This window comes from Peromyscus maniculatus, chromosome 7, assembly GCF_049852395.1.
Source record: "Peromyscus maniculatus bairdii isolate BWxNUB_F1_BW_parent chromosome 7, HU_Pman_BW_mat_3.1, whole genome shotgun sequence".
Lineage (NCBI taxonomy): Eukaryota > Metazoa > Chordata > Mammalia > Rodentia > Cricetidae > Peromyscus > Peromyscus maniculatus.
The window spans coordinates 54042715-54054669 of record NC_134858.1 but is presented as its reverse complement, the minus strand read 5'-3'; the positions used below and the strand labels follow the sequence as shown (position 1 = coordinate 54054669).

General features: G+C 56.0%; 1 protein-coding gene across 1 annotated transcript in view; it reads right to left on the bottom strand.

Moving 5' to 3' along the window:
- Nucleotides 1-372: 372 nt before the first annotated feature.
- Cspg4 (chondroitin sulfate proteoglycan 4) overlaps nt 373-11955 on the bottom strand; it is a 37385-nt gene continuing 25802 nt past the window's right edge. The window contains exons 4-10 of the mRNA XM_006971549.4: nt 11359-11841; nt 10930-11106; nt 8564-8762; nt 8317-8451; nt 8047-8213; nt 3565-3748; nt 373-3257 (exon numbers count right to left, since the gene is read on the bottom strand). Coding sequence (XP_006971611.1) covers nt 1423-3257; nt 3565-3748; nt 8047-8213; nt 8317-8451; nt 8564-8762; nt 10930-11106; nt 11359-11841 — 3180 coding nt within the window. The 3' untranslated portion in view covers nt 373-1422. The remainder of the gene's footprint in view (nt 3258-3564; nt 3749-8046; nt 8214-8316; nt 8452-8563; nt 8763-10929; nt 11107-11358; nt 11842-11955) is intronic.

Genomic DNA, 11955 nt, shown 5'->3' with positions numbered 1-11955 from the left:
TAGGAAGGGCCAGAGGATTCCGTCTGCCTTGTAACTCACATAATGGCCTTTCTTTTGGAGACTTGGCATTTTAGGACCCATTGCCAGCTGAATGGTGTGCTCAAGGGCCAAGCACAGGCCCATCTGGCTTTCCTGGGCCTGCACTGCTTCCTCTCCTTTTAGTGAAGTTCCTTGGTCCTCTTGAGGAAGGACGGAGCTAGTGAAAGGTTCCACATTCAAGTCTGCTGCATGCCCAAATCTTTCCTTGGTGCACCGTGTCCCAAGCTTTGGCATTCCCAAGCTCCCCCATTTCCCTCACTTTTGCTGTTCCAACCCCAAGAAAAGGAGGTGGGGAAGAATAGGGCTGTGGAGGCCAAAACCCAGGCTAAGACGTCTAGGGCTGGGAGCATTTATTTTTATTTTTTTCCCTGAAGTTCCCTGTAGAGTAAAGGGCTTTGGTCCCATCTCAGCAAACAGCCCATCTGCCTGCCTCCACGAGAGTGGAGGACTTTGGGAAGGCCCCAGGAGGTGGACATTCACGAGCTTGCCCAGATCTGTCCATCCCCACCCCCATGAAGCTAGGCCACATGGCCTGCCTGCCCCAGGGGAGTGAGGCTGCCATGGATAAGAGCCCGGTCCCACAGTCAAACACAGACAATGCACAGCTGTTCGGAGCCTCTGAAGCACCATTTATCAAGGCTCCATGGAATCAAGTGCCCCAGTTTGCCCGCTCCCTAGTCTCGAGGGTAGCAAGGCCACCAGAGTGGCCTTCGACATTCCCAGTCCGAGCTGCAGGTCGCTCACCCAGGCTTCGGTGCCTTACCACAGGGCTCTGTGGGTAAATGGCTTCAGACCCTTCTCCATCCCACATGCTCCAGGGCTCCATCAGGCCTGGCTAGCCCAGCACCATGTTAAATAGCTTTCTTGCCTTAAATTAACCAGCCCCAGAGCAACCCACCCACTTTGCACCTCGAATATATTAATCTATTGACTAACCTTCCTCCCCATTCAGCTTCAGGAAGACACCAGAGAGGGAGAGTTTGTTCTTCAGAGACAACAAATGGCCAGAGCTGAGGTGGAAAACCAAGGGTGCTCTCTTCCCCTGACCTTCTAGGCAGCCTGGGTCAGGTAGGACTTATCTAAGGTCACAGACCCAGGACCCAGAGTTGTGACCTATCTAGGCTGATACCCTGTTTTCCCCCACCCCGCAGTGAGCTGAATTTAGCTGCCTCTCACCTTGGCCCCTGCACCTCTACAGGTCTAAGTGAGCTGAGGGAGGTTCCAGCTCTTGACTCCACCCACTCCACGATCTCCAGACTGTCTCCCAGCTCCCTCCATCCCTGGCATCTCAAGGTCTTTTTGGCCCTGGAGATCCTCAGGCCAGACCAGGGTACAGAAGCAGTGGGTCTGGAGGGTGGGCAGCATCTGGGCGCAGGCCAGGTCTCACACCCAGTACTGGCCGTTCCTGAGGGCAGGATTGGGTGTCCGGCAAAACTGCAGTAGCTCTGGGTCAGGCTGGCCTCCTGGTGGGGGCCCCTGGCCAGGCACGGTTGTGAGCGGAATGGCCTGACCCGGGTCTACCTTGCGAAAGGTCTCTGTGTCACCAGCTAGGCCATTGCGGGGTTTGGCGGTCAGCACCTGGACATCGTGTTTGCCTGTCTTGTTGCGTTTGCGGAGGTAGAAGAGCAGGGGCAAGATGAGGGCCAGGAGCAGGAGGACCAGGCACACAGGGATGATGACGCTGAACATGTTGGCCTCCAGGAAGCCCAGGAAACCGCCCCTGGCCACCGTGGGCATGGGGCTGGATGCTGCTGGGCCTGGCTGGCCAGTGGGGGTGTTTCTTCCTGGCTTCTCCGTTTCTGTCCGAGCAGCCCCGGGAACACTGAGCAGGGCCACACTGTAGGATTTGGCTGCGTGGTAAGGCTCGGTGGCAAAGTCCAACGAGGCCACTGCAGGTGGGACACCCCTTGCCCATAGCTCCAAAGTAAGACTGTCACCCGCTGGGTCAGTGGACCTACCCTCCGGCCTGCCCACCTCTAGGGCCAGCCTTCCCTCTTCCAGGTCCTGCTGAGTGAAATGTTCCACCAGCCGGTTGCTCCTAGGTTCTGCGCGGGCTTGGGACACGCGGACCAGGCGGCCATATCGGGGTCCTGCCAGGAGCCGGAAGTGGGGCATACTGCCTGTGCGGTTGGCCAGCTCACTGGCATCTAGCACTGTGGGGTCCAGGCGCAGGGTGGTACCCTGAGGCCATGGCCCCCCTGCCCACACGTGCAGCAGGGCCTGCACTGTGACATTCACGGTGGCTGATGCATTCACGCCCCTGGCCAGAGCCAGGACCTTGAAGTGATCCTGAGAGGAGGAGAAGTTGGTGAAGGCAAAGACCACTTCCCCCTGGTCCACCTGCGTCTGGCTGAAGGCAGAGGCAGGCTGCCCCGCCACCAGCAGCTGCCCATACAAGGGCCCCTGAGTGAGGCGGTATGCTACCTCCGGCTCCTCGCGATCTGACATCACCTGGAGCTGCTGCCGGCTCAGCGAGGAGCGCCCCAAAGCCTGGGGCACCTCCAGGGGTGCTCGAAGCTGCACCTCAATGGTGGACGGCAAGACATCCACAGCCAGGGACATGGGTATTGGGGGGCTGGCTCCATCAGACATGCTCAGCTGGAAGATGCCGGCCACACTGCTCCCGTTTGCCACGAAGGCCAGGCGCCCCGCATCCACGTCAGCCTGTGTGAAGTGGGTCACGGGCCCAGTGTTGTCCCCGGCCAGGCTCAGGAAGCCATTGTGGGGTGCCCGCTGTACCTCATACTCAATCTCCCCTGGAGCTGAGTCCGGGTCTACGACACTCAGCTGGGCTCGAGAGACAGGGGCTCGCGAGCCCCTGGTGACGCGGAGCGGAATGGAGCCCTGCGGCTGAGGGGGCCGCTCATTCACATCCCGCACGGTGATGGCAAAGGCCTCAGAGGTCTGGGGTCCTGCCACAGACGTTCCCGTTGGCCCCTGGAGGTGGGCACGGAAGCGGAAGCCATCCTGCTGGGTGCCCCCACCACCATGGGCATATACCAGCTGTCCTGCGGCCAGCTCAGATTGCAGGAAGTGGGGCCTCCCGGCGTGGAGTGGCTCCTCGGACACCAGCAACTGGCCCCGGGTGGGGAAGTGTGTGACCTGGAAGAGCACGTCGTGCCGAGCGCGCTGAGAGGCCGGAACACTGGCTAGGAGGTTGGAGGCATCGAGGGAAGCCACGGTGATCTTGGCCCGCTGGCCCTCAGGCACCCAGAGACCTGGGGGTGAGACATAGGCTATGAAGGTCCAGTCCACTGGAGGAAGAGCCATGAACCCTCAGAAAGAAGACCCCAGGGCAAGTCTACGCCTCTCTCTCCCTTAGACCAGTAACTCCAGGATGGGGCTCACGGTCTCGGGGGAACAAGGACTGTGCTTCTTCTGATGTCAGTGTTCCCCACACCATCTCCATAACTTCCTAGGTCCTGGGACTAAGACAGGAGCTGCTAGCCCGACCTCTACCCCTCCCTCCTCCGTTCGAGGCATTCCTCTGCACCCTCCGCCTTGCCATCCCATCATGCTATTCACCTTTGTTTCTCCAGAGGCGGCTGGGGCGCCGGGGGCAGGCAGCGTCGAAAGATACAATCACAGCAAGGGTGGCAGCCACATCCCTGGCAGGTGGTGAGGACAGCAGGAGACCGATGGTGTCATGGGCTTCCCAGAAGGGCTCAGCAGACATCTCATGCTCATACAGAATATTCCCAGCATTCACCTGGGGGAGACGTTGTGGTTGGGTGTGGTGGGTAGGCTCACTCTGGGAGCTTCCTATCAGGCTGGCAGAGCGCTGGCACTCTAATCTCCCCCCCCCCCCCCCCCCCGTATCCCAGTGCTCAGCCTTACTCTGAGTGCCTCTGGTTCCCTCTGTGCAGCCCGCTCTCCACCTCATTGGTTCAAGGGGCCGCCCGCCGTTAGGCAGTAATGTGGCAGGGAGGAGCTGGGCTCTGGAGACAGAAGCTTAAGTTTCAGCCCCAGCCCTAGCTAGTTTCCATTTAGACTGGGGTCCTCCTTCCTTCGCAATGGCTCCATCCTCCTTGCTTCCTGGGGACGCCACTTCTATTCTGCCTCCTGTTGACGGGAGCCATAAGCCTAAGCGACCCTTGACACATATGCTGCCACATTTGGCTTTCTCTCCTCTTTTCTTAGATCTAGGCCTTGTTTAAGTCTCCACAGCACCAGAACCTCTTCCCACAGATACCAGAACCTCTTCTCAGATATCAGGTCGAATGAACTGCAGTTAAGCAATTAGGCAGTTAAGATAAGGGTAGATAGATAACCTTCAGAGCAACATTTCCTGCTGGGTGAACAGCCCATAATTAAGTCCCTTCCTGCTTGCACCCCCCATAATTAAGTCCCTTCCTGCTCTCAACCCCCTTGCCTACCTATATATGCCTTGAGAGTAAAATAAAATTTTGGAGCTTGATCAGACGTCCTGTCTTGCTCTCATTCTTTGTGTCTCTTGTCCCTCTCGTTCGCCGGCCCTCCCTTCAGGTCCCCGTTGAAGACCCCGCTGTCCAGGGCATCCTGTTATGCCAGCTTTTCCCCCAAATAGATCCTCTTTTTCCTTGCTATACAACCAAGTTCTTTTTTCTTTCAACTTAAAGAAAACTACTCTCGAATTGATTTTTTTTGTTCTTGAAAGAGGGTTTCATGCATCCTAGTCTGTCCTGGAACTTGTTAAAATGCCAGTTTTATGTGGTGGCTGATGACTGAACCCAGGGCTTCCTGTGTTCTAGGCAGGCACTCTTCCAACCGCGCTACATCCCCACACCTCAGTTCACATTTTCTGCTGGCATTTGCTACCTCCCCCTTTTCATTGTTTTTCTTTGCAGCAAAATTCCCCAAGAATAGTCTCCACCCACCCTCAGCTCACCCCACTCGGGATTTTGTCCCCGCGATGTCACCAAACCCATTCTCATGAAGGGTACTAAGGGGTTCTGTGCATTAGATCCCGAGGCTGGGTCTCGGGTCTCAGTGACTGCTGAGCATCACTTGACATCATGAAGCTTCTGGGATGTGGTGCTCTGCTTTGGGTGTCCTCATACCTCACGGACTCTGTTGGTCCTGCTCCCCAGTGCCTGTGACATGGTTTCTGTCTTACATACTCATGCAGTCTCAGGGCCTCCAATAGCCCTTATCACGATCTCCAGGTTACTCTCGCTCTCACTGGTACCCCAGTCTCAGATTTCCGCCTGTGTCTTTTGCTCCACAGAGATGTCTACTAGCTGTTTCAAGCTCCCTAGGCCCAGATGTGCTCCAGCGGCCTCGCCTCCTGAGACTCCATCACCAAGACAGCAACTCTGCTGGCGAATGACTCAGGGGAAACCCCAGAGACCTCCTTGGCTCCTCTCTTCCTTGCCACCCAGATCCTGCCTGGGTTACGGCAAGTTTCCTCTCTTGTGTCCCACCCCAGGCCTCTGCCTACAGCCTCCACAGAGTCCTCACACAGAGTGAGCCTTTGAAAATATATGATTAGTTCACTGTTTTTCTTTCTTTCCTTTTTTTTTTTTTTTTTTTTTTTTTTTATCTCGACAGGATTTCTCTTGTAGTTTTGGTGCCTGTCCTGTGTAGACCAGGCTGGCCTGGAACTCACCGAGATCCGTCTGGCTTTGCCTCCCGAGTGCTGGGATTAAAGGTGTGTGCCACCACCGCCCGGCCTGGTTTTTTTTTGAACCAGGGTCTTACTATGTTGCCCAGGCTATCCTTGACCTCCTAGACTCAAGTGATTCTCCTGCCTCAGCCTCCTGAGAAGCTGGTACGTGCCACCATGCCAGGCTCAGCATTTAAGCTCACTTGTGGTCAAATGCTGCGGTTGCTCACTATCTGACCACAAAGACCCCATCATGACCCTGTTATCCCTGAGACCTCAACTCCCTGCCACACTCACAGCAGCACCGATTTTTTTAGGGCCTCGTCTATGCTGAATACCAAGTAATATTCTTTGTTTCTATAAAGAAATCTGTTTCCTCTACCTTCTAATCAAGACATATCCTCATGCCTTATCTTTGTTTTTCCTCTTTTAGGAGACACAGAAAGATTTTGCTTTCGGCAAAACAGGACTTGTGCAATAGTAAAACGGAGACGGAGTGGGATAGCTGTGAGCAAGGGGTCTCAGAATTCCCGAGTATTGCAGTAGGGCCATGCTGTCTACCCTGGGAGCAAACCTCTGCTAAGAAAAGGGCTCTTCCTCGGGTGTTTGCTACAAGAAGGGACACAAGCCTTGGAGGAATCGGGGCATCAGGTTTGTGTAAAATTTCCTAAGGCTTCAATGTTGACAACTAATGTTAAAACATTAAATGTAATGTGTATTCAAATAAAACACATCTGCGGGCCAGATGTGTCCTCAAGGATTGAAGACTGCCAGTTGAAGCCTCCGGCCCAGGCTGATGGTGGGCATGGTAGGAAATGGAAGCCTCCCTGCAGTGCCTGTGGAGGTCAATGTGACTTGGCTTGGCTATCAGTGCTCTCGTAGAAGAATGCCTGGATGGAACAAAGGCAGAGCTCAGGCCAGGTGTGCAGCGGTCTCCCGAGCTGTGGGAAACGGTGTCCTTAGGCCAAGGGAACTGGGGTGAGCGGTCAGAAGGCTTAGTCTTGGGTTTGCTTCTTACTAGCCACACGCACGGCATCGTCACCTGACTTCCAAACGAATATCCTTGTCTGCAAACTGAGCCCTGCCCTGGTGAGCCCAGAGTCGTGAAGAGCAGTGGGACTGCTGAACCACTGCCTGCCTTCTTCCAGTGGAGGAGGGTGCCTGTGCCACGTAGCCGCTTTCCAGCCTCCTTGGGTGGCACTGCCAGTCTGGCCCCCTGGTGGCCATTCAGTCTGGTCCTTCTCATTGCTGGAGTGTGTATGTGGGGGTGGGGTGGGGGAGGGGAAACTGCTGGGTGGGGGAGGGGCACTTGTGGCCCCGTCCCATTCTTTCCTCCTTCCTGGTCTCTGATGACAAGTGACTCAGGGCATACGGCTGCCCTAGCCCCTGGCCGACTTCGCTGTGGGGAGCGGGTGGGAAGGGGTTATGGTAGATGCCAGGGCTCAGGAGAAGAGAGAACACAAGTAAATGAGGTGACAGACCCGAGAAGTCTTACTTGACCCTAGCTAAAGCATCCTCCTCCTCTGAGCTGCCTGCGGGGTGGGAGTTGCGTTCTCTCTGCTAGCTCCTCCACCTAGTTCCTTCTCAGGGGGAGCACACAACCTGAAGGGGTGGAGAGGAACTTGGGGGGCCCAGGAGGCTTCTGAGAAGAAAGGGTGCTGGAAAGAGTTCTGGGGGTGGGTCCTGCCATTTTCAAGGGCCGGGGGAAGCCCCTCTGGAAAGTTGTTGGAGCAGCACCACAAGGCTGCAGATGAGGGGCGGGGTCAGCTGTGTCCTCTCGGATCCCGCTCACACAGAAATCATCGGGGTCATGCCCTAGTTCCATGAGCTCACAGGGCCTCTAGGTGGGAGCACCAAGTGTGTTGTGTGCCCAGAAGAGCCTGTCCTCCACCACGGCCCAGAGGAGCTGTTCACAGTGCCTTAGACCCCGGTGGTAAGTGATGACTGCTGGCCTCCACTGGTTAGTTAGCACAGACAGCCCTGACATCTCCCCACCTCAGGCAGTCTCTACTTGAGGCTGGGAATTATAATTTTGATTGGTGGCCCTGGTGTGACCTAGGGACTCTGCTCTAAAGAGTGGATAACAGTGTCCCTCAGCTTGGCCCACTCTGCCTGTGACTCATCTGCTCCCAACCTGCTCTGTTCCTGCCTGGCACCTGCCCTGAGCCCCAAGCTCAACTTTGTCCCGAACTCTGTCCCACTGAAGCAAGCTCGGCCCAGCACCAGCTGCTGGAGTGCCACTGTTCTTCCTTACTGTGGCCTTTTTTAGGGTCTAGGATCCAGGGGAAGCTTCCTTCTGGGGGCTTAACCCTGAACTAGGGCAGGGTCCAGAAAAGCTCAGCTGCCAGCGATGTATGCGCTCTGGCCGGCAGCCACCTGAGGTAAGTCTGGGGTCTGTCTTGGCTGGGGAGTGAGGCCCTTACCTCAGCCTGGGTGAAGTTCACCAGGCCTTCCTCTGCACTGCCTTGCTGGGCATGGAAGAGTCGGCCAAGCTGGGGGCCTCTCACCACCCGGTACAGCAGGTGGCGGGGGTCAGTGTCCGTGCTGGAACGGGCTCTCAGGCTCTGGCTGCTGAGGGGCTGCACAGACTCTGAAAAGCACAAAGGAGCCCGTCAGCTTTTGATAGGCGCCAAGGCCAGGGTCTGGTTGTGCCGCCCGCAATTCTGCCCCCGCGACTCAGCATGCAGACCTACCTGGACAGACGGTCAACTTCCGGCTGCCCTCCAATGAGAGAAGCACCTGCTTCTGGGCCACCACTCGGAAGAAATGTCCAGGAGAAGTGTGGGCACCGTCCGAGAGGTCGAAGTGGAAGCCTCCTTCCAGGGCTCCTGAGGCACAAGGGGTGGATCTGGATCCTGCTGGCCCAAGGTAGCTCCCTACCCTCAAGGTACCTTCAAGGGGGTGGGTGTGGGGGGCATGAGAAACCCGCTCAGCACCCACCTCTGTGTGAGAAGAGCACAAGTCCACTGTCCAGCTGGGCCTGCGTGAAGTGGTGGACCTCTGTGTCTGGGGCTGCCCTCAGGGCTATCCGTCCATTGCTGGGTTGCTGGATGGTGTAGACCAGGTCTTCTGGCCCTGAGTCATTGTCTGTGCCCCTGAGGGCCTCAGGAGGGATAGGCACAGTGGCCCCCTCCCAGATCTGGGGAACACAGGCATGTGAAAGTTCTGTGCACATTGTGCCCACCCACCCCCTTCTTCTTGGCCCTGGAACTGCCACCAGGGCTCCACCTTGCTCTACTTAGCTGCCGTAGACACCTGTGTCATTCTGGGCTCTGCCACATAAAGGGCCTTCCATCCCGTTCTCCTTCTCGGGCATCTCAGCCTGTTCCTCCCTCTCCACCTGTCCTAATCTTAATTGTGCTCAAAGCCAGTTCACAACCCCCTGCATAGAAATGCTCCTGTTTGACCCTTACAGAGTTCTTACTTCCCAGAGATCCCCATCCCTGACCAAAGGTGCTGCTCCATCTGTATCTCACTGGTGGGCAGGGACCTCCGTTCCCTCCTGCCATGGCAGGCACCACCTGGCAGGGGTGGGCACAGGGCGGAGGCAGTAGGGTTGGCCAGGGCAGGATACATAGAAATAGGCTCTCCTCCCAGCTGAAGACTGGGAGGGAGGTGGAGAGCAGAGAGGAGAGCTGAGAATTTCCTTCTCAGTTCCTTCCTCAGGAACCTACCCGTGCAGAATTCAGGGGAGGCCCCCGGAGGCGACCCTCCCAAGCAGGGCAAGAGCCTCTTCTTCTTGGGCCCTGTTCCATGTGGCACAGGGCCAGTCCCCGGGGCCATTCTGGGTAGGGGTCCTCATATCAGAAAACATCCTAGCATCCATGAGCTCCCCCCTCCTCGAGTCCCAGTAAGAGAAAACTTCACGGTAGGGCTCCAGGGAGCTAACATGGGTGGATATTGCCATCTGGTGGCCAATTTGCCACACAGCATTTCCAATCTGGGCTAGACAACCCTTAGTTATCTAGATAGACCAAATCCCGCTCCTCCCGCGCATCCTTTAGCCGCTTCCCACAGGCAACATTATACCACCTCTCCACAGATAAGCACAAGAGACTCAGACCCCAGGTCAGAAACAGCCAAAGTTACCCCTCTTCTACAACTAATCCAAACGCTACACCCGATGGTGGTCTATGCCCTAAACAGTGGTTCTCAACCTTTCTAATGTTGTGACCCTTTAATACAGTGCTTCATGTGGTGACGCCCCTCCCAACCATAGAATTCTTTCCATTGCTTCTTCCCAATGGTAACTTTCCTACAGTTAGGATTCATAATGTAAATATCCGTGTTTTCGAATGGTCTTAGGGGACCCCTGTGAAAGGGCCGTTCAACCCCAAGGGGTTGAGACCCCATGTTGAGAACCACTGCTCTCTAGACACTGTCATCCAAAGCTTAATCCGTTGTTCTAGGTGGGCCTGTCAAGCTACATCCCTCTGTTCCATGTGGTCATGGAGTGCTGTCCTTGTCTGGACGTCAGCTTCCGTTTCTATGGAACAGGGGTCCCACTGCTCCACAGCCTATAAGGGAGAGAAGCTGGGCAAGTCTAGCCGTGGTCTTTAACTGCGGTGGCCCGTGAGCTCCCCGCCTGCAGCTCACCATACGGGACTTATGAGACATTTTATCAGGTGTTTTGGGTCTGAGGCATTGAAGGAAAGCCTTCTGCTATAGGTGAGTCTAAGGAACAGCAAGGCCATGCATGGCCTTTTGAAAACAAGACTGCCCACTGTATTTGTAAGTGCCCAGTAGCAAAACCTCACGCCTGTGTTGTTTCCAACGCAATATCACATCTCTCCTTTCAATAACCTGGTACGTGGCATCGAACCCTTTTTTTTCTTTTAAAAGCTTTATTTGCCGGGCGGTGGTGGCGCACGCCTTTAATCCCAGCACTCGGGAGGCAGAGGCAGGCGGATCTCTGTGAGTTCGAGGCCAGCCTGGGCTACCAAGTGAGTTCCAGGAAAGGCGCAAAGCTATACAGAGAAACCCTGTCTCGAAAAACCAAAAAAAAAAAAAAAAAAAGCTTTATTTATTTATTATGTATACAGTGTTCTGTTTGCATGTTTGCCTGCATGCCAGAAGAGGGCACCAGATCTCATTACAGATGGTTGTGAGCCACCATGTGGTTGCTGGGAATTGAACTCAGGACCTCTGGAAGAGCAGCCAGTGCTCTTAACCTCTAAGGCATCTCTCTAGCCCTGGCAGTGAACCCTTTTACAGAGGATGAAACTAAGCCTGAGAGAAGGGGAGAAGTAAGGGACCCTAGTCTCTTTCTAGAAGCAGAGATGGGGTGGTTCCAGGAGTGAACTCACCTGCAGGCCTGTGTTTGTGGTGAGGACAGGCGGTTGGTCATTAACGGGCAGGATGGTGACGGTGAAGGCCATAGGTTGGCTCTGGCGATCCATCTCTGAGGCATTAGCCACCAGGACAAAGCTGTCTGTCGGCGTTTCACTTCCATCGTGCACGTAGCGGATCAGCTGCTCTTCCACCTGCAAGCAGACCCAGGGCTGGTTGTCGGGCTTCAGCTAGCCCAAAACTTACCAGGGATCTTGGGACCAGCACCCTCAACATTCTGTTGTGGGACACAGGAGAAGACAGATTCCTTTCAGAACCCATTTCTACAGGTGAGAAGTCAGGGGGCAATGGTTTCCAGTTCCCAGAGGGAGACATGAAATAAAGCATGAAGCAGTGCCAGCAACCAGGGCCAGGCTGTGGCCCTGGGGTCTCTGGAACAGCCGTACCTCTCTCCAGGAGAAGGTGCTGAGGCTTCCATCCTGAGGCTGGTCCTCCTTCTGCAGGGCCCCATGCTGGGGTGGCTCTAGCACCTGGAGGAGGAGGCCTGGCAGTGTGGGGAAGTAAGGTCCCGTGATTTGGAGCAGTGGCGGGGCCAGGGTCCGGGTGCCGCCCTCAGGAACGCTGAAGTTTTGCACTTCCAGAGGGATGACAGTGGGCAGCACTTCCAGCTCCACAAAGATGCCCTCCAGAGGATCACCCAGGCCTGAGGCCACATCCAGGGAGAAGGAGTCCCTCCAGGCTCCAGGGCGAGAGTGCAGGTAGAGAACCCTGCCTGAATTCACTGCCTCCTGGGAGAAGCTCTGCACTGGGTCCAGGCTGGGCGGCTCATCTGCCGAAGCACCGTGGGACACCATCACCAGGTAGCCGGCGCTCGGGGGGCTCCTCAGCGAGAACATGATGTCTGCAGGGAGCACTGCTTCCTGGGCGACCTGGTCAACAGAGACCGTGGAGACATGCAGGGTCACAGGCTGCTGTGGACCTCAGCTGGCAGAACAGGCTTGGTCTCCACGTGCTGCTCATCCTGCCAGGACATTGCTGCTCAC